We start from the raw sequence: 21,386 nt of genomic DNA on the forward strand, positions 1-21,386 counted from the left end.
CTCAATTGGGTTAAGATCTGCTGATTGACTTGGCCATTGCAGAATGTTCCACTTTTTTGCACTCATGAACTCCTGGGTAGCTTTGGCTGTATGCTTGGGGTCATTGTCCATCTGTACTATGAAGCGCTGTCCGATCAACTTTGCGGCATTTGGCTGAATCTGGGCTGAAAGTATATCCCGGTACACTTCAGAATTCATCCGGCTACTCTTGTCTGCTGTTATGTCATCAATAAACACAAGTGACCCAGTGCCATTGAAAGCCATGCATGCCCATGCCATCACGTTGCCTCCACCATGTTTTACAGAAGATGTGGTGTGCCTTGGATCATGTGCCGTTCCCTTTCTTCTGCAAACTTTTTTCTTCCCATCATTCTGGTACAGGTTGATCTTTGTCTCATCTGTCCATAGAATACTTTTCCAGAACTGAGCTGGCTTCATGAGGTGTTTTTCAGCAAATTTAACTCTGGCCTGTCTATTTTTGGAATTGATGAATGGTTTGCATCTAGATGTGAACCCTTTGTATTTACTTTCATGGAGTCTTCTCTTTACTGTTGACTTAGAGACAGATACACCTACTTCACTGAGAGTGTTCTGGACTTCAGTTGATGTTGTGAACGGGTTCTTCTTCACCAAAGAAAGTATGCGGCGATCATCCACCACTGTTGTCATCCGTGGACGCCCAGGCCTTTTTGAGTTCCCAAGCTCACCAGTCAATTCCTTTTTTCTCAGAATGTACCCGACTGTTGATTTTGCTACTCCAAGCATGTCTGCTATCTCTCTGATGGATTTTTTCTTTTTTTTCAGCCTCAGGATGTTCTGCTTCACTTCAATTGAGAGTTCCTTAGACTGCATGTTGTCTAGTCACAGCAACAGCTTCCAAATGCAAAACCACACACCTGTAATCAACCCCAGACCTTTTAACTACTTCATTGATTACAGGTTAACGAGGGAGACACCTTCAGAGTTAATTGCAGCCCATAGAGTCCCTTGTCCAATTACTTTTGGTCCCTTTAAAAAGAGGAGGCTATGCATTACAGAGCTATGATTCCTAACCCCTTTCTCCGATTTGGATGTGAAAACTCTCATATTGCAGCTGGGAGTGTGCACTTTCAGCCCATATTATATATATAATTGTATTTCTGAACATGTTTTTGTAAACAGCTAAAATAACAAAACTTGTGTCACTGTCCAAATATTTCTGGACCTAACTGTATGTATGTGTGTATATATATATATATATATATATATATATATATATATATATATATATATATATATATAATTTGTCTCTTTTTGCTATGGTTAATGTAATGTAATTTTAAAAAAAGTCACATGGGGTTCCTCTTAGTTTGATACACAACCAAGATAATGCACACAGCTGTTTGTTTTTCTGCACTGAGTATCAAAATGTGGGGGCACCTATGCCATTTTTTTTTTCAATTATTTATTTTTACACTCCACCCCGGGAACCCAGACAACTACTGTTTGGGCAATCAATCACAGATATTGGCAGTCTGACTGCAGCCAATCACAGATGCTGACCCAGAGGGTGGGAGGGAGAATCAGTGAATTTTCATAAGCTTTAATGAGCGGATCCGGAAGCAGTGTGACGGCCGCGCAGAAACTGGGTAAGTATAATTATCCTGCTTTAAACCGCATTTTGCTTCCGCTTTCCTTTTTTTTGGTATTCTTATCTGGGTGGCCGACCGCGAAGAGTAAAATGGGCTTCCCTTAGACGTCATTGTTTTGGGTTCGTGCACGGACAATAGGTGTCCGGTACGAACCCCAAACTTTACAGTTCTGCTTTGCCCATCACTAGTTGTGAGTCATAAATCCAGGTTAAATTGAGTCGTATTGTCAAAGACTTGAACACCATTATTCCCAGATTTTTCTCTTTTAATTCTACCATACTGTGTCCAGGTCCCGAGAAATGTTTTCCCACAGGCGTATCCTGTTCATTCCTTAGTGTGCCTGGGTAGATTCATCCCTATTTGTGGTTTTTTTTCTTGTAACATGTCTTATATGTTGTGCATTTGTCTCAGTAATTATTTTGTAAACCTGCCTGACGAAGGAGCCATTGTGCTCGGACAGCTACTAATATAATTTTTCTAGTTAGCCAATAATGATATCACTCCTAGAATACTGTTGTCACTTTTGGGCATAAAGGTATTTACATTGATATTTCTATCTAACACGGTACCACGATATAATTTTGTATTGTACATCATACGATCATATTAGAAATTATTATAAAACTGGCTTGTAAATCTAGAGAAACTTTAAGGAACACAGTCTGAAATAACATGTTATCACAAAATCTGCTAATATTCTAGGTCCTTCAACGATTAGAAGACAGACTGAAGATTGCCTCTGAAGAGGAGGTCCTTAGTATAGTCCAGAAAATGGAGGAAGTGAAAGAAAGCGTGAGAAAAGCTGAGGTATGGGCAACTTACAAGTAGTTTGTATCCATCAAGTGTAAAGTGACCTCTCTGTGAGTCCATCCGATTCAGCCTATTGTTCTGTAATGTTGACGTAGAGTAGGGGTGTCAAACTCATTTTCACAGAGGGCCACATCAGCATTATGGCTGCCTTCAAACGGCCACTTGTAATTGTAAGGGCTCATTCATATCTGCATACAACATAGTATGACCTTCGACTGCAATGCACAAACTGGCCTGGGGCTAAAAGAGCTGCCCCTAAGTAGTAGGGCTGTATGAGAGCTGTCATGCTAAGTTTGCTGTCCCTGGGTTGTAAGGCTAAGGTTGCAGTCCCTGGGTTGTAGGGCTAAGGGCACTGTCCCTGGATTGTAAGAATAAGGGCACTGTCCCTGGGTTGTAGGCCTAAGGGCCTTTCCATGTGTTGTAGCACTAAGGGAACTCACTGTCCCTGAGTTGCAGGGCTAAGGACGCTCTCCCTGGGTTGTAGGGCTAAGGACGCTCTCCCTGGGTTGTAGGGCTAAGGACGCTCTCCCTGGGTTGTAGGGCTAAGGACGCTCTCCCTGGGTTGTAGGGCTAAGGACGCTCTCCCTGGGTTGTAGGGCTAAGGACGCTCTCCCTGGCTTGTAGGGCTAAGGACGCTGTCCCTGGCTTGTAGGGCTAAGGACGCTGTCCCTGGCTTGTAGGGCTAAGGACGCTCTCCCTGGCTTGTAGGGCTAAGGACGCTGTCCCTGCGTTCCAAACCCACCACAAGCTTCCCCCACAGCAGTCAACAGACACCCCATATCCCACCACCACAGGCATCTGTATAGCATTATAGACCCCCATTATAGCCCGCTGTGAGCTCCAGAGAATGAATGAGCCGCGTAATCACCGGTCACTTCACTCAGCTGATTTCTGGTCACAGCTGTGACCGTAAATAGCGTGAGTGAGGTCACTGTTGAACACGCGGCTCATTCATTTTCTGTACAATAGACCTGCAGACCGGTTCTGTGCTTGATTGCAGTCAGATGCGACACAGGCTGGGGGCGTGTCAGACTGCAAGCAATCACAGATAAAAGCAGTGAATATGTTACGACGGTAATGAGCGGCCTGGGAAGTGAAGGAGGGACAGCGGGAGCGTACAGCCGCACCGATGATTCGGTAAATATAGCTCTCCTGCTCCAATCCTCCATCCTTTCCACCACAGTTTTTAAGTGCCTGCCAGATACCCTGAATCAATTCCGGGCCGGAACCGGGTTTTTTTATTAATCTGGTTAGACCCGCCTATCCAGGGTATCTGCAAGTCCACCTGTCAATAGGGTGATAATCCATGGCAAAACCACTGAAATGAATTGACATGTTCATTCTTTTCATAATGCATCAAAACCGGAGGTGGTTCACAAAACAGTCAGGAAAATCCTGGAGGTGATTTGTGTGTGTGCATGAGATTTCTGAAATCTCATAGAATTTGCTGGCACTGTAAAAAAGAGCATTTTATTAGTATATGATTTACATAAAACCAAGGCAAATCCGTAGCTAAAAAACGCTTCTAAAACGCCCAGTGTGAACATAGCCTAAGGGAGGAATGTTTCTGCTTGTGGAAAGTGCCAAGTTGATGTAAGGAGACTTATAGGCCATGCAATGCTCCTCTGGGAATTTAAATATGCAAACTGCCTCTTCAATGGGTGGTGCTAGAGTTCCAGTCCTCGTCTTCTCTGAAGTGGCTTTTTGCATATTTAATATTTAAGTTCCCAGAGGAGCATTGAAGGCCTTTAAGTCTCCTTGCACCGATTTGGCACTCTGAACGAGGAGAGGCGTTACCATTCAGATCTTTCATATGTTTATGCATTTTTATGCTTCAAGGTTAATTTTATTCCTAAAGGACTAGACATGTGTGGCGCCCCTGACCTGGTCAGGCACCACTCAGTACTACACCCATGCTGGGACAGTACTTCCAGGTAACCCTAAAGGCCAGAATGAGGTGTGTACGCACAGACACATAGCCACCAGGTCTCCCACACCTTTAGAGGGGACCCTTGGGTAGTCCCTGGAGGGGGCTAGCTTTCAAATCTCATCAAGAGGTGTAGTGGAGCAGCTGGGAGCTAAAGTGCAGAGGTTGTCAGGGAGATAGAAGAGCCAGTCTGGTAGTGGAGCGCGGCGTTTGCTAGGCGATGCGCGAGCTGCCACTAGTCAGACCCTGCGCGGTGTAGTGACAGTTAGTGGGGGAGAACGGTCATCGAGTGAGGATGCTGAAAAGGTGCCCCTGGTGACTAGGCACGTACGGGGTACAGGTCCCTAGAGCAGACCTCAGTTTATCAACCTGTTAAACCTGCCGGTGAGGGGAACTACAGGTACCTCACCAACCTCACAGGTCTGAGCCTCCGCAGCAAAGCAGGGACCCATAAAGGGTACAGAGCCTGGAGCCATCTTCCTTGGTCCACGCTGCCGGAAAACGGGCTGAACACAGGGGAGAAAAGGCAGTTGCGACTCCCTGGATAGACCCCCATGGTACTTCAGGTCAGGGGTTTTCCGAAAACAGATGTGCTAGGAAGGCGAGCTAATTGTCACCCTCAGACTGGCCCGAAGGACACCTGTTTTCACCTGGTTTATTGCAGCATCGCCCGGGTCAGCTCACAGAAACATCTGAAGTGAGTAAAAACCAGTTAAAAGACTCTTGGACTCTGCCTGAGTTATTTTGGGACTGGCTACCCTGCTCACCCGAGCTCCTGGGGCCTGCCTCACTCACGGGAGGCTACACCATCTAGCTGCAGACCTCATCAGCCCCAGAAGCTCATAAAACCTGCAGCGGCGGTTATTACAACCCTAACCGCAAGCCGTGAGTGGCGCCACGATACATAAAATAACTTACCTTACCTGTCTGCCAAATTGTCCAAGACCTGTGGGGTCCCTGAAGAGGATCAGCATCCGTGGGGCGTCACACATGATGCCAACTGAAAGAGCAGCACAGGACTGAGCCTAAGGGGGTTCAGCTGTGGCCTCTGCACAAACATGCGCTTCTAATTTCTATACATTTCTATATTGCAAGAGGTGTAAAATCTGCTGGATATTGACTAAAGGGGGCTTTACACGCTACGACATCGCTAATGCGAACTCGTTGGGGTCACGAAATTGGTGACGCACATCCAGCTGCATTAGCGATGCCGTTGCGTGTGACACCGATAAGCGATTTTGCATCGTTGCAAAAACGTGCAAAATCGCTCATCGGTGACATGGGGGTCCATTCTCAAAAATCGTTACTGCAGCAGTAACGAGGTTGTTCCTCATTCCTGCGGCAGCACACATCGCTCCGTGTGACACCACAGGAACGAGGAAGCTCCCCTTACCTGCCTCCCGGCCGCTATGCGGAAGGAAGGAGGTGGGCGGGATGTTACGTCCCGCTCATCTCCGCCCCTCCGCTGCTATTGGGCGGCCGCTCAGTGATGTCGCTGTTACGCCGCACGGACCGCCCCTTTAGAAAGGAGGTGATTCGCCGGTCACAGCGACGTCGCCGGGCAGGTAAGTATGTGTGACGGGTCTGGGCGATGTTGTGCGGCACGGGCAGCGATTTGCCTGTGTCGCACAACAGATGGGGGCGGGTACGCACACTAGCGATATCGGGACCGATATCGCAGTGTGTAAAGCCCGCTTAACTCTACCATGTGACTGAATGGGAGGGAGTCAGCACTGATCCTATAGATGGGAGTGATCCCACAGAAAGGTTTCGATTCATCAAAGCTTTTATACTAGTATTCTGGTGTAAATTGCTTTGAAAAGCTGGAACATTTCTGCATGGATCGAAATTGCACAAAACTAGCATTTTTTGGCATTTTTCCAGTTTTGCTGTGGCACAAAACGCCACAGCTCCTTTAATTCATGATGAACTAAGGCGTTACTTATGCCAGAAATCTTTCTCCAGTGTCTGAGGATGGTGATATGCAAACCACCTTTCAGACACTCCTGATTCATTAAGAGGTGTGCGCCAACACATCAACACCGACGTGGATATCAGCGGTATTGATGAATCAGGCCCCATGATGTTTATGGAACCTTAAGGGGCCGTTCATCAGTCTAGCTGGAGTACAAAGCACCAAATTTGTTGAGGGGCGCACACCACCTAATGAATTTGGCTCATCATCTGAGTAGCATACACCTCCTTGTGCCAGAAATTCTACTCAAATTAGACACTGGAGTAGCATTTCTGCCGTACAAAACGTCAACACTTTTGATGAATTGGTCATGCAGGAGTGACCCACACCATCCCGTCCCGGGTCCACCACACCTCCGCTCATTCCGGCGGATCTGGTTCAAATGGTTCCATTTCATTCAAAAGCTACACAATTTTTGCACAACTCAGTGTAAAAATTGGGTGACTTTTCAAAGCTTTTACAACACACTTTTGGCATAAAAGCTTTGATGAATCAACCCCTAAAGGCCGCTTTACACTGCCGATCGCACCTGCCCCCCGTCGGTTGTGCGTCACGAGCAAATCGCTGTCCGTGACGCACAATATCGTTAGTCCCCGTCACACATACTTACCTGCCTAGTGACGTCGCTGTGGCCGGCGAACCGCCTCCTTTCGAAGGGGGAGGTTCGTTCGGCGTCACAGCGGCGTCACTAAGCGGCCGCCCAATAGAAGCGGAGGGGCGGAGATGAGCGGGACATAACATCCCGCCCACCTCCTTCCTTCCTCATTGCGTGCGGCCGCAGGTAAGATGATGTTCCTCGTTCCTGCGGTGTCACACGTAGCGATGTGTGCTGCCGCAGGAACGACGAACAACCTGCGTCCTGCAACAGCAATGATAATCTGGAAAGGAACGACGCATCAACGATCAGGTGATTAATTTTGATCATTAACGGTCGTTCGTGCGTTTCACACGCAACAACGTCGCTAACGAGGCCGGATGTGCATCACGAATTCCGTGACCCCAACGACATCTCATTAGCGATGTCGTTGTGTGTAAAGCGGCCTTAAAGGGGGCTTTACACGCTGTGACATCGCTAATGTGAAGTCGTTAGGGTCACGGAATTTGTGACGCACATCCGGCCGCATTAGCGATGCCGATGCGTGTGACACCGATGAGCGATTTTGCATCGTCGCAAAAAACGTACAAAATCTCTCATCGATGACATGGGGGTCCATTCTCAAATATCGTTACTGCAGCAGTAACGAAGTTGTTCCTCGTTCCTGCGGCAGCACACATCGGTACGTGTGACACCGCTGGAACGAGGAAGCTCTCCTTATCTGCCTCCCGGCCGCTATGCGGAAGGAAGGAGGTGGGCGGGATGTTACGTCCTGCTCATCTCCGCCCCTCCGCTTCTATTGGGCAGCGGTTCAGTGACGCAGCTGTGACGTCGCTGTGACGCTGAACGAACCGCCCCCTTAGAAAGGAGGCGGTTCGCCAGTCACAGCGACGTCGCCGGGCAGGTAAGTAGTGTGACGGGTCTGGGCGATGTTGTGCGGCACAGGCAGCGATTTACCCGTGTCGCACAACAGATGGGGGCGGGTACCCATGCTAGCGATATCGGTACCGATATCGCAGCGTGTAAAGTGGCCTTAAGACTAACTTCAAGGTACCATTTTCTGTATACAGCTCCATAGACCTTTGTATAGTGTGGTGCTGCAGTCATATGGGTTTTTTACATTTGTTCCCCTAAGGAGTAGAAGTAAAGGTTAACGCACAGTAAGACCAGACTACAGTACACGGGGTTTGTTTGTAGTCTGTTACCATGGAGCCACATTGATCTGCGTTTGATCTGTATATTGTTCACACATTATTAAACAAAATTGTTTACGAAGTAGCTTATTTTTTAGGCATCAGTGCGATAAAATAATAGCAAAAGTTCAAAGGGTTTCTAAATAGAAAAAAATAAAAGTGAAATCCTTTGCCTCTTTATGCAGCGCTATCCATTTTCTTTGCCAATTTTTTTTATCAATTCCATCGTGTCTGCACATTGTATTCAGCATTTTTTTTTGTTTCAGGTCAGCAAGGTAAAAGCCGACGCTCGTGTGGAGCTGCTACGCCAGGTTAAGGTGGATGTGGACACGTGGCTATCGGGTGCCATGACACAAGCTAACGAAGAATTAGAACAAGAGAGGCGTATGAGTGAAGCCCGGATGTCTAATGGGGACATGTCTCCTTCTGTAAGTTTCATTTGAAATGCATTTTTAATTTTACTATGTTTTTCTGTAACTTCCATATTTGACGTATGGAGACCAGCAGTGTATGGAAACTTATTGGTAATGCTCCATGGTAAATTAGCTTTACTTCTAGTAGGAGGCACTTTATCTCTACTCCCAGTACTTTAGCTCTACTGCCAGTAGGGGGCACTAGTGAGATACTTTATCCAGGGATACATTGTGTGGGGGCAGCATTGCAATTTTCACATTCTGACGTCTCATTGATTTAGTGTCCTTACTCACCACTTCCAGTGACCCATATTTCCATACGTATGACTGTACTGTATAGCTTCCAGCCATCTCAGATCTAGCAGAACATTTTATGACTTGGGGATGACCTCCTGCTCTCCCAGAAGGCTAGGCTACATCCCGAATTTCACTCTGTCTGCGATGTCTCCTCTCCTTGCAGGCTCACTGCATGTGGATTGGTTAGTGGTTCCTCCACTTCTGACAATGGCACCGTTATGCGCTTTGTACATATTTGCATTCATACAAGTCATTCTTCAATTTTCTTGACGTCTGGTCTTCTTCATAATACGAATACCCAGCCTCTTACTTGGCAGTCAGCAGCCAACGAGCCAAAGGCTGCAATGCCAAACACAGAAGAATTTTTTCTACTTGAATATGACTGGTGTTCTTCACTACAGGCACATTGTACTGGCACATAGAGTTTCATCTCTATATATCAGTGCATTTCTATGTGCCTGTATTATAGGGTTAAAATAAGTCACACTTTTTTTTTTTTTTCTTCAATCGTCCTGTAAAATTACAAGAGTATTTCTGGTGCCGAATTTAAAGCCGCATTGTTAATGCTCTTTTAATAGCACAGAAAATGTTTGATTCTTAAAGATGTAAATTGTGTTTTTTTACATACTTTTTTATTCAGATTCCCCATACAAGCTTAAATGCACCCAAAAAATTCAGAGTTCAACAGCGTCTTTAGATGCACAGCAGGCAGGAGTTTAAGAAATCACATCCACTTTTCTTGGACAGTGAAATGCAGCATAAATAACACAGTATTTAAGCTGTGTGTGAACACAGTCTTATAGACAGACACGTTTGTTAAAATGGTACTTAAAAAAAACTACAGCTCGTCTCGACCCCTTGATAAAGCGAGCACTAAGACACGTGAAACGCGCGTTGGGTGGTTTCCGCCAGTCCCCCCCTGCAGGTTTTACCTCCTTGTGCCGGTTTGTATGATGTTCATCTATCTTATTCAACTGACTTAGGGTATGTGCGCACGTTGCTTTTTACCTGCTTTTTACCTGCTTTTTTGCTGCTTTTTCTTCTGCGCTGTTTAATGCCAAAATGGATGTGTTCTTCTATTCAAGCAAAGTCTATGGGAATTTGGGTTTCTTGTTCACACTATGTTGTTCAAAATGCTGCCTTTTTGTGGCAGAACTTTGGTCAAAAACTCAGCTTTGCAGTGCAAAACCCAAATGGCAAAAACAATTGACATGTTGCTTCTTTGAAAAGCTGAGTTTTTGACCAAAGTTCTGCCTCAAAAAGGCAGCATTTTGAACAACATAGTGTGAACAAGAAACCCAAATTCCCATAGACTTTGCTTGAATAGAAGAACACATCCATTTTGGCATTAAACAGCGCAGAAGAAAAAGCAGCAAAAAAGCAGGTAAAAAGCAGGTAAAAAGCAACGTGCGCACATACCCTTAATCCTTTTTACATTTCATTAACTGCGCGGTTCAATCTCACTTTGCCCTGCAGGGGGCTGACTGCTGCTGTTTTTTTCTACATGGCTTCTTAGCTGACAACTTTGAATAGGCAATTTGGCCTTTATATGTACAATTAATCTGTCAGGATACTGCCATTGCTTTGATTCTTCAATGTTTGTCTGTTTTGTATGTCTGCATAGCTGGCCCATTTTCTATGCCATTTTAACTGTTATAATCATGTTAGTTTTTTAAAACTTGTTACCAATAAAATTCATTCTTATTTTCCTAAGTCCACCTTTCTTTCTCCTTTATTATCATGTTTATTTTGGTGGACCATATGCATAGTATATGGGTTTATCCCTTGATTTTGATCAATTGGACTGATGGATTTCTTGACTTGCATAAAAAAGCAAGACCTCATAAAGTGAAGTTTATGTACAAAATGCAAAAAGTTATGGCTGAATGAATAAAAAATTAAATCCATAGATCACAGCCCTCCCAGATACAGTGGGACAGCCCAGGATTTGGTTTTACGCCTTGCTGTTTCGGGCAATGAATGTCCGTCACTACTTCCGTGCCCCCTCTGCCACCTGATAAAGAAATGGTAAATTTGTGGCTATGGGTTGTGGTGAAGGACAAGGCCAAAAATGTTGTGTTGTCCCTCTTTCTGTTCTCTGTAAGCCGGGAAGTTTGTGTATTGTGCTGAAAATAGTATAAAATTTCTGACATTTAGATTTTCATGTTTTAGCTTGCAGTACCTAAAGTGACCACACGATGTCTCCATGAGCTCCTGCATTCCGCACACGGGAGATTTCCTCTATTTCAGAGTTAAATCTATGGATGAATTTCTTTACATTTCGTTGATGCCCTTTTACTAATTAGAAAAATGTAATCCCGTAAAATGTTCATCTCTATGGTGATCAGTCAGAGACGCACAATGCCCTTCGCAATTTAGCGATAAAGCTGATCTTTATTAATATCCTTATTAGCGTGTCCTTTCCAAGAGGATTTTATTTGAACTAAACAACAATTACTTTGGCCCCATAAATCAGTCGTAAAAATAGCGGGAATAAATGTGAAAATAAAGAAATCTGAAGTTAATATATGTTTTATTAAAGGGGTTACTGCTGTTTTAGCAAATTAGGTATTTTCTTTATAAAATTAAAGGTCCAAAATTAATTCGATATTCCTCCCTCTGCCTTTTTAATTGAAATCTTCACAGTTTATTTAGAGTTATTTTTGTTTTAATTATTTTTTTTTATTTCATAAATCAATAATACACGTGAAGATGGCAAACATTGTAATATATATTATCAGGGAAATCTGCTTTATTTTCTGCCAGGACTGATCAATCATTTCCAATACTCTAAATTCACAGGAAAAAAATCTGTCTTCAGAGAAAACCGATTTTCCCATTACTGAGATGAGATGACTAGTGATAAGCGAATGCGCAGATATTCGGGTCCGGTGGGTCCGGCCTACCTTAAAAAAAGTGAACCCGAACATCTGCCTAGACACCGAACCCCACATAAGTCTATAGGGAACAAAACACATACTGTAAAAAATGGCGTTAGGGTGAGCATTATACTTACGGAGTCTCCCGCTCGCTGTAACGCTATTTCATGGTCCGCTCATTAGTCCTCATACATACTCACTGCTTTCTCCACCCTCCGGTGGCTCTGATTGACTGCCAGTAAACCACACCCTCACCTTCTCTAACAGCGCCTGTAATTGGTTGGCAGCACAGATGCTGTCTACATACTTATAGTGGAGTGTAAGGGTGGCTTTACACGCTGCGACATCGCTAGCCGATGCTAGCGATGGCGAGCGTGATAGCACCCGCCCCTATCGTTATGCCGATATGTGAAGATCGCTGCCGTAGCGAACATTATCGCTAAGGCAGCGTCACACATACTTACCTGCCGGCGACGTCGCTGTGACCGGCGAACCGCCTCCTTTCTAAGGGGGCGGTTTGCTCGGCGTCACAGCAACGTCACTAAGCAGCCGCCTAATCAAAGTGGAGGGGCGGAGATGAGCGGGACGAACATCCCGCCCACCTTCTTCCTTCCTCATTGCTGGCGTGTGGCAGGTAAGGAGAGGTTCCTCGTTCCTGTGGCTTCACACGTAGCGATGTGTGCTGCAGCAGGGACGAGGATCAACTTCGCCCCAGCGACATCAGCGATAATTGGGAGAGGACCCCCATGTCAACGAGGAGCGATTTTGGACGTTTTTGCAACGATCCAAAATCGCTCCTAGGAGTCACACATAACGAGATCGCTACAGCGGCCGGATGTGCGTCACAAAATCCGTGACCCCAACGAGATCGCTGTAGTGATCTCGTAGCGTGTAAAGCCCGCTTAACATAAATAAATACATTTCCTCTTATTTTGATACACAGCCAAGATAAGCCCATGGCTGAGGGTGGCAGCCTGTAGCCATGGCGTTATCTGTGCTGGTATTGGTATACAGGGTGGATCCTACGCCATTTTTTTAAATTTATTTATTTGTTTTATACTCCACTAGAAGCATGCAAATTGCACCTGTGATGCCAACCAATCACAGGCGCTGTTAGAGAGGGTGGGGGCATGGTCTACGAGCAGCCAATCAGAGCCACCAGTGGGCGGGGAAAGCAGTGAATATGCATAATCACTGATGAGCAGACCAGGAAGTAGTGTTACCGGCGTGGGGAGGCTCTGTAAATATATTGCTGCTGCTTTAATCCTTTTGTTTTTTTCTTATTATCGGGGTTTCCGAATCTGAACTGTAACACGAACATCCCAGAGAAGTCTATATCCCGGTCTGGGACCCCGAACAACTGCTATTCAGTACGGATGCCAAACTTTACAGTTTGGGTTTGCTCATCAAAAGAGATGACAGTTAGTGCTCATAATGTTGTATGGAGAACTTGAAGTAGAATGTCTGAGTTCGCCTCAAGATCCTCCTCCCTTCTCTCCTCTACGTAGAGTCTTATAAGCACCAACTGTCGCCTCTTATCTTCACTGAACACAGATTTAGAGTGAATGATTAGTCTGGGACAAGAAAAAAGCAGATTTGTCTGATAAGATATATTACAAAGTTGCTTATTCCCATGTGTACTATTGTTTTAGGAAATAAAAATGAAAACTATGGTTACGCTTTAAATATAGAAAACATTGGTCATATGATGGACACACTTCAAAGGTGGGTGACTGTTCAGATTTACCAGTAAGACCTATTGACTGGTGTTTCTGGTGTGAGCACCTATTTAATACAGCCGTCACATAACTGATGGGACTGGATTCTGTTAGTTTCACATATGAAAAATATTCACAATTTTTGGGTTCCGATTCCAAATATTGCATTTCAGTTTACTCTTCGCTGATAATCTAGTTTACTGTGGTCCCCGCTGAGCTCTTGAATCCCTTCCAAGGTTCATTTATATTTATTAGCAACATGTTTTCTATTTTTCAGATGGAAGACTTTGATTTCTCTGAATTCGAGGACATGGATGATAGCGGTGAAATATTTGAAGAATCCCCTCTTAGCCTCAGTGGCAACCGCTCCTATCCCACCCCGTGTCACGTGCTGTATAACTACACGGTAGGCTGCCGGAGCTCGAATAGCCGTCCGGTTACATCATGACAACCTGCAATTTTTATCTGCCATTTTACAATAGGTAGTTTTCTAGAACTTGTCTATGGAAACCCTTTGGTGCAAGAAATTACGGTATGATATATCAAAACCCCTCACATCGTAACAGTTTTTCCCACTGAAGAATCGAGGACATGCTGTGGATCTTTAAATCAGCAATGGATTTTCCAGGGATTTTTCCACTGGCAAATCTGCATGTGTTACATTCTGTACAGGAAGATTCGACCAATGCATACAATTCAATAATATCTTCAATGCTGGAGAGTAGAAGGGGTTAACGCAGCACTGTCGCCAAAGGATGATAAAAAAATTGGCGATTTAATGAAAGATTATTTTATTCCATAGATCTCCGCGTTTCGAGGTGAGGACCTCTTCTTCAGGACCAGAAAAATCAACAAAACAAAAATTGTATTGTTGATTTTTCTGATTTTTGTGGTCCTGAAGAAGAGGTCCTCACCTCGAAACGCGGAGATCTATGGAATAAAATAATCTTTCCTTAAATCAACATTTTTTTTCTCATCCTTTTGCGACAGCGCAGCGTTAACCCCTTCTGCTCTCCAGCATTGAAGATATCTACACGTGGGGCTGCGGCAGCCGCCTATTATCTGTGTACTTTTTGTGTTAGTTGTGACTTTCACAACCACACTAGGTGAGTGTACAGTAACATACTTTTATTTTAATATCTGGTAAGACACTATGTTGCGCTCTTTTTCTTAGTTTTACTACAATTCAATACAAGCATACATATACAATTCACTCTCATTGAAAAAATATGTTTATTGCGAGGTATCCTTTTTTTCCTTTCCAGATCCACCTGTGTACAAAAGCAAAGCTGATTCCACTTTTCAGTTTAGTAAAAAATTACCTTCCCACTTTTGTTGAATTAATGGTAGCGTAGGCTGCCCTGTGTACCAGATCCCAGGGGTTGCCTTGGGTCTTAACCCTTTAACTCCTGTACAAGACTCTCTGGACTTACACAGGGTCCAAATTAGCTGCTGGCCGGTGATGCAGGCTGGCAGGGGTTTTCAGGTATCTAGGTCAGAACCAGGAGCACAGTACTGTGCAAAATCAGCAAGAAATGGGTACTGATGAGTGAGCATGCTCGCCACTACTCGATAGGGTTGCTCCTGGTACACTTGGTACTCAGCCGAGTATCTTGGGTGTTTGGCTGAGTCGTCAGTGAATGATGGGAGCTGGCACCCCAGTGGAGAGCCAATGTGTTGTCAAAAGGAAAAAAAAAATCCACACACCCTCCCCCGGAAATGCTTGGTTTATGGCTTGGTGTATGTGGGCGGAGTGCCGAACTACTCCATAATTGGCATCCATTATACTCGTTACTTAAGTCAAGTCCGACAGAGAGTGCAACCTGCTCAACTCGAATAAAGTACTTAAGAATTTTTGTGCTCTCATCATTAAAAAGAATGGTCAGGAAATGACAGTGAGTTGATACACACGGCACTTCTGGGGTGGTGCTTAAGTAGGGTCCAAAACCGTCTCAAGTAGATATAGAAACTTGGCACTCCAGATAAATGTGAATAGTGGTCTTTTATTGAGAAGAACTTGTAGGACCAGCACAAACACAGACGTTTCGGTCAATGACCTTCATCAGTTTGCATTCAGGGGGTTCTCAGAAGGTGTAGCAATTTGCGTAGTCCGGTATGATGCGGTGTCCACATACGTGATGTGACTGTGGAAATGTGACATAGCCATGAGTCACGGGAGCTGATGATGCGGTAAATCTATATGTGGCATATGTGGACTTCTATATATAAGCCTTGCATGGCTGATACTGATGTATGATTCCTTTTGTCCTGAAGAAGGAGATGGATATTTCTCTGTCGTTTCATTGGGGGACACAGGACCATGGGTTATGCTGCTGTCACTAGGAGGCTGACACTAAGTAAACAGAAAAAGTTAGCTCCTCCCCAGCAGTATAACCCCTGAGCCAGAGGCGGGCTCAATCAGTTTTTTGCTTAGTGTCGTAGGAGGCTGATGTGGGCCGACTGGGCCCCCTTCAGCCACTTGATTTTTTGCGTATATTTTTTCATTTTTTTCTCGGCGACGCTCGTCGCTCTCATCTGTGGTAATTTTCTTTTTCTGCAGGTATCTTTTCTCTACCTCAGCTCTCGCAGCCCGTGTGGGTACCACTCCCCTGGGTCGCAGAGGCTTGAGTTGTCGGGCCCTCTCCCCCGTCCAATTCCACGGTACCACTCCCCGGTTGGCACGCGGGGCTGAACTTTCCTGGGCACCCCTATTCACCCTGCGGTACCACCCCAAAGGGTCGCAAGGGGCATACAGCAGGGACCGGACCTCCGCAGCGCATCTAGAGTTTTTGGATGGGGCCCGCAACGCTGCTACATTTAGGGGCTTCCACCCCAATGGCGTCCAACTCCCTGCCTTCTTCAGCCTGCTTCCTGGTGCCCGCCGCCATTCCTTCGCTGAGCGGTGCACACAGGAGCATGTGCAGAGTCTCAGCCTGCACACTGGACAGCGCGCCGCGGATCAGGTAGGACCACTACCTTCTCCCCCCTCGGACGGCTGCAGAAATTTAGGCCCCGGTCTGGGCCTACTCGCCGGACTCCCCCGCTGCGTCCGTGGAGCTCCCTGCCGACTCCGAGGTCGGGCGGCCCCGCATCGCTGCTGCGCCGCCGCCGCTTGCGGCCGGGCCCGCCGGCGCTGCCCCTGTACCTTTTAACAGCTTCAAACGCCGGAGGTCGGCTCCGCCGGCGCTGCCTCTGCCCGCAACGGCACCTCGGCTCGGCCACTGTCCTCGGTCCCCCAGGCCGCCTACCGCACAGCGCGCCGAGGATCCTCGCCGCCACCTGCAGTCGGGTCCGCCGGCGCGGCCTCTGCCCGCGACGGTGCCTCTGCTTAGGCCCCGTCCTCGGCGTGCCCATACCGCATCCCGCACAGCGCGCCGAGGATCCTCTCCGCCGCCGCCTGCGGCCGGGTCCGCCGGCGCGGCCTCTGTTCGCCCCGGCACCTTCAAAATTTAGCCCCCGGCTTCGGCCCTGTCCTCGGCGTCCCCAGGCCCGCCTCCCGCACGGCGCTATTGGACGCCGGCCTCTCCGTTCCCGCCCTCCGCCGTGCTCCAGGCATCACTTGGGGGGTGGGGGATAGTTTTTTCCCGCTCACAGCGTCCATTTTAAATAAAGAAAGGAAAAAAAAAAAAAAAAAAAAGAGAATGGGAGTTTATTCCAGACTACTAGTCTGGGTTTACTGAGGCCTCAGCATCACCTTCTTTTTCCGGGGGAGAAAATAAAACACACTTTTCTTGAGTGGATATTTTTTATTTTAGGTCGATTTTTATTAAAAATTTTACATACATGAGTTTTTTACACCTTAACTCTTACAGTACTTTCGGGCACTTGTTTTGCTTCACCTTTTTTATATCGCGCTCCCAGCTCGAGATTTTAGTTTAGTCCCCTCCGGCGGGTTAATGCCCTGTCTCAGGTCATAGATCCCCTCGCCGCCGTCCCTCGGCTTCGCGCGCATGCGCTGCGTCCCCGGCCAATACTCGGTTATACCTTCCATAGGTCTAGCGCAATCCCCTCGGGGAGGTGAGTCTCGTACCAGGGACCTTTCCTATGCTAGAAGCGGACCCGACAGGTCTCGTCTTTTGTGGCCCCCCTGTTTTCCACCTTATTCCCCAGGTCCAGACTGCCTTTTCTCCGGCAGTCTTCCGACCTCTCGGGTGATGGCCCAGGCTTTCCACCTCTGCTGGACTCCGAGCAGGACCTGGATGTTTTGGCGCATGTCTAAAGGCCTGCTGGAATTGGTGAGTCAGGCCGTAGGGCTACGGACAGCCCCCTTATCTCCATGCACGCAGGTCCCCCTTAAGTCATTTGGAGCGGACCCTGCTCAGACGACGTCCAGAGCTCGCCGAGTTACCGCGTGCTCACAGTCAACTGCCATACACGACGTTTACCAGCGGTAAGTCTAGTCATCGTCTTTATTCCCTTCTCCAAAAAGGGGTCTCGGTGAGAATGGGCATGCCACACTGGAGTCGCTGAGTGATCACAGACAGCAACCAGACACGGCGTTTACCTGCGGTAAGTCGTGTTATTGTCATTATCATTCCCCCAGAGGGCTCTGGAGAGAGGGGGCATGGCACCTTGCAGACAGGAAGGTGGGGGCCCCTGCGGGTTTTCAGTGGACATCCAGTTCGCCGTGTGACTGCGTGAGCACGGATATTCCTCGGACACAATTTTTACCAGCGGTGAGTCCCTTATATTGTCTTCCCCCTTCTCGTAGAGGGCTCCGTGATGAAGGGGCACGCTACCCTGTACTTGACCCGCCTGGGTTCCTCCTGGCTTCTCGTCCCTATCGTGACGCTCCGCAGGGACTCCACGGACACTCTACGCAGCGGTCCGCGCTCCACCTATGCCGATCCAGGACTGGTTATCAGCTTCAGTGAGTACCCTCTCTTTACAAAATCTGGTGTCTGCCCGCTACACGGCCTGAGCCTCTAACATCAGGGTACCTACCCGTCGAGAGCTCTGACTCGGGATCAGGAACGCAGATTCGACATCTAGGAAGTCGCTGACTTCTCTTCCGGCTCTCGGGATCGCCCTTTCGGAGATAGGCGAGTCCAGTTTATCCCCTAGGCTACGTCAGGGTAGACTGGCTACGTAAGGGAAGGGTACATCCCTTTCCCGGCATCGGCCCTGATGCACCAGGACTCGTTCCCTCACGTTAGGTTCGTCAGGGAACCTTTATCCCTACAACAGCCATCTCCGCTTTGCGTGGCTGCGGACCGTCCCAGCTTTCTAAGAGTGCTTGCAGGGATCACGATCCCTACGCATCCCCAGGCTCTCTCTGCCCAGGAACGACCGGGAGACCCAGAGTCTCCCTTCAAGGACCCTCGCCTTGAGGTTTAGACCATCATCATCACTTTTCGCTACTAGGGTAGCTGAGCTACAGGAAGGAGTCCTCCCAGACCCGGCCCGGTCCATCACTCCTCAGGCACGGTATTCGAGCCGTTCAAGGGTTGCTACTCCTCCCGCAGGAGCAGTTTCCCTCCTGGCACAGGGTCCTGCGGCTCTTTGCCTCCCGCTCCCGTTTTTTCCCTTCGGTTTTTTGCTATGCGAGTCCTCGACAGCCTGTGGCGGTGTTAGCGATGGTGCACATACCAGATTCATCCCGGACTCTCCAACGGAACACACTGAAGAACGGGGACAGGAGGGTTCCGTCTTCGAGGGTGACCGGCCAATTTCCTCCTAGAGGACCAATCCTCGCAACCATCCCTGGGAAGATTCCCTTTCCTCCTCTGGAGCTTATTATCAACCGTCACCAGCCTCCCGTACTAGGGTATGCTACCCCACCATTCCTCGGCACGGTCCCGAGGGACACCCCTAGAGTGTCGTCTCCCCTTCAACATTCCGGACTCAGAGCCATTCGGTTAGCCCGGTTACCATTTCTTCTCTGGGTTGTATTGTCCAGTCAGGTTCCAGTCGGACCATGCCACAGCAGTGATGTGCATCATCCACCAGGAAGACGCAGGGAGCGTCAGGGCAAGAGAAGAGGCCAAGAGGTTCTTGCTCTGGGACGGGCTCTTTCATTCGCTAATCTCGGCAGCACATCCCGAGCGTGGACGTTTGGGCGGCCGATTTCCGCGGTACGATAGGTCTCGCGTAGGTAAAGGGCTCCAACAGGGATATCAACAGCCAGATCTCTGGCGAAGGAAGACCTCCAGTCGTGACTTTTGGCCTTCCGATCCAACTCTCAAGTCAATGGTGCGTCGAGTACGCCACCTGCTCCGGACTAGAGGACGACGCCCAAGACCGGTCGTGTAGCCTGTTCAGGCTCTCGTGCATCTTCCCGCTGCTTTCCATGATCTCGAGGGTTCTCAAGAGGGACCTAGGCAGGCGATAGCTCGGGAGTGGCCCAGGCGAGCATAGTTTCGCATACCTTACTCATCTCCTCGCAGATGCCCCGTGGCTCCTTCCAGACCGCCAGATTCTTCCGTGTCGGGGCCCCTCTAGTCTACCAGGACTCAGGAGTCCCAGGTTCCATGGCCTCACCAGTGGATCCCGGGTGCTGGCTCGGTCAGGTCTGTGAACAAGATGATGACAGACATTGAGGAGGGCCTGGAATCCAGTTCCCTCGAAGAGTTATTTCCACGTGGAAAGAGCTCCCCCGGTGGTGTGAGGACCGCATCTTCAGAGACTTGTCACTTTCCGTCAATCAGGGCCTTCGCTCAGAGAAATGTCCATCTGGCTCGGCGTTTTTCATCGTTCACTAGAAAAGTGGGACCATAATCCAGTGATGAGTTTGCTCAGGGTACCCCTTTTTTCCCTGCTCCCACCTGTTTTGATAGGTGGGCTCCTCGTGGCCATCTGGTTGTTATAGACGGCATTAGGGCGGTCAGCCCTCTCGTAGTCTTTTCTCCCCCTTTTTCCGCTCCGCCAGCAGGATAAGGGGGGGGCTCCAGCCAGAACCCTTCATTTCTGTCCGAGACACCTCGGCTTTCCTTCCAGAAGAGGACTTTAGGTTTCGTTTTTGTCGGTTCTAGGCTCCCCTCTCAGCCTGAAAGAGGCATAGTTCGTTCTAGGGCTGGTACGAGCCCTCAGTCTTTCGTGTCGGCAGGACACCATTTTTTTGTCGGTTACACCGACTGTCAGTCCATTCTTCCGCCCTTTCCCAAGAAGCATAGGCCGGCGCAAAGGGCCTGAATATCACATGGATCCTTTCCTCCATATGTGAAGACTATCGCATGAAGGTCGGACTTCCGCCGCGGTCTACCGAGCAAGGGGCACCCTTGCAAGATTGGGCTCCGGACGTCGGTCAACCAGGTCCTCTGGTCCACCACCCGATCTAGTCGGCGTACCTTTGCTAGTTTCTAACAGGTTCTCACTCAAGCTTCGGCAGAGGCCAGTCTTGGTGTAAGGTTTGCGGGTGGCAATGGCACACCTGTAACAACGTAGGCGCTTGTAGGTCCGGGTCAGCCCGGCAAGGGGAAGCGACTTCCTTCCTATCTCCGGTGATGGTTTTCTTCCCACCCAGGGACTGCTTTTGGACGTCCCATGGTCCTGTGTCCCCCAATGAAACGACAGAGAAAGTAGGATTTTTGTGTACTCACCGTAAAATCTCTTTCTCTTAGTCTTCATTGGGGGACACAGCACCCACCCTGCTTGTGTTTTTCGTTATATATGACATGCCTGTTTCCCCAGTGCCCATATTCCCAGGTCACTGGTCACACGACTGTTCGTCATAGTTTTTCTACCTTGTTTTTATCCAGGATTGTTTGGCTCTCCTCCTACTGCTTGTGCACTAAACTGATTGAGCCCGCCTCTGGCTCAGGGGTTATACTGCTGGGGAGGAGCTAACTTTTTCTGTTTACTTAGTGTCAGCCTCCTAGTGACAGCAGCATAACCCATGGTCCTGTGTCCCCCAATGAAGACTAAGAGAAAGAGATTTTACGGTGAGTACACAAAAATCCTACTATCTCTGAAACGCGTAGACTTGTGTAAATAAAAGGATTTATTTAAA

The 21,386-nt window shown here is 47.9% G+C and overlaps 1 protein-coding gene across 1 annotated transcript in view; it reads left to right on the forward strand.

Annotated features, from left to right (window-relative positions):
- The window catches only part of FCHSD1 (FCH and double SH3 domains 1), a 231,530-nt gene that overhangs the window by 194,584 nt on the left and 15,560 nt on the right, over window positions 1-21,386 (forward strand). The window contains exons 12-14 of the mRNA XM_075344397.1: window positions 2,334-2,438; window positions 8,398-8,559; window positions 13,716-13,844. Of these exons, the coding sequence (XP_075200512.1) occupies window positions 2,334-2,438; window positions 8,398-8,559; window positions 13,716-13,844 (396 nt within the window). The remainder of the gene's footprint in view (window positions 1-2,333; window positions 2,439-8,397; window positions 8,560-13,715; window positions 13,845-21,386) is intronic.

This window comes from Anomaloglossus baeobatrachus, chromosome 4, assembly GCF_048569485.1.
Source record: "Anomaloglossus baeobatrachus isolate aAnoBae1 chromosome 4, aAnoBae1.hap1, whole genome shotgun sequence".
Classification (NCBI taxonomy): Eukaryota; Metazoa; Chordata; class Amphibia; order Anura; family Aromobatidae; genus Anomaloglossus; species Anomaloglossus baeobatrachus.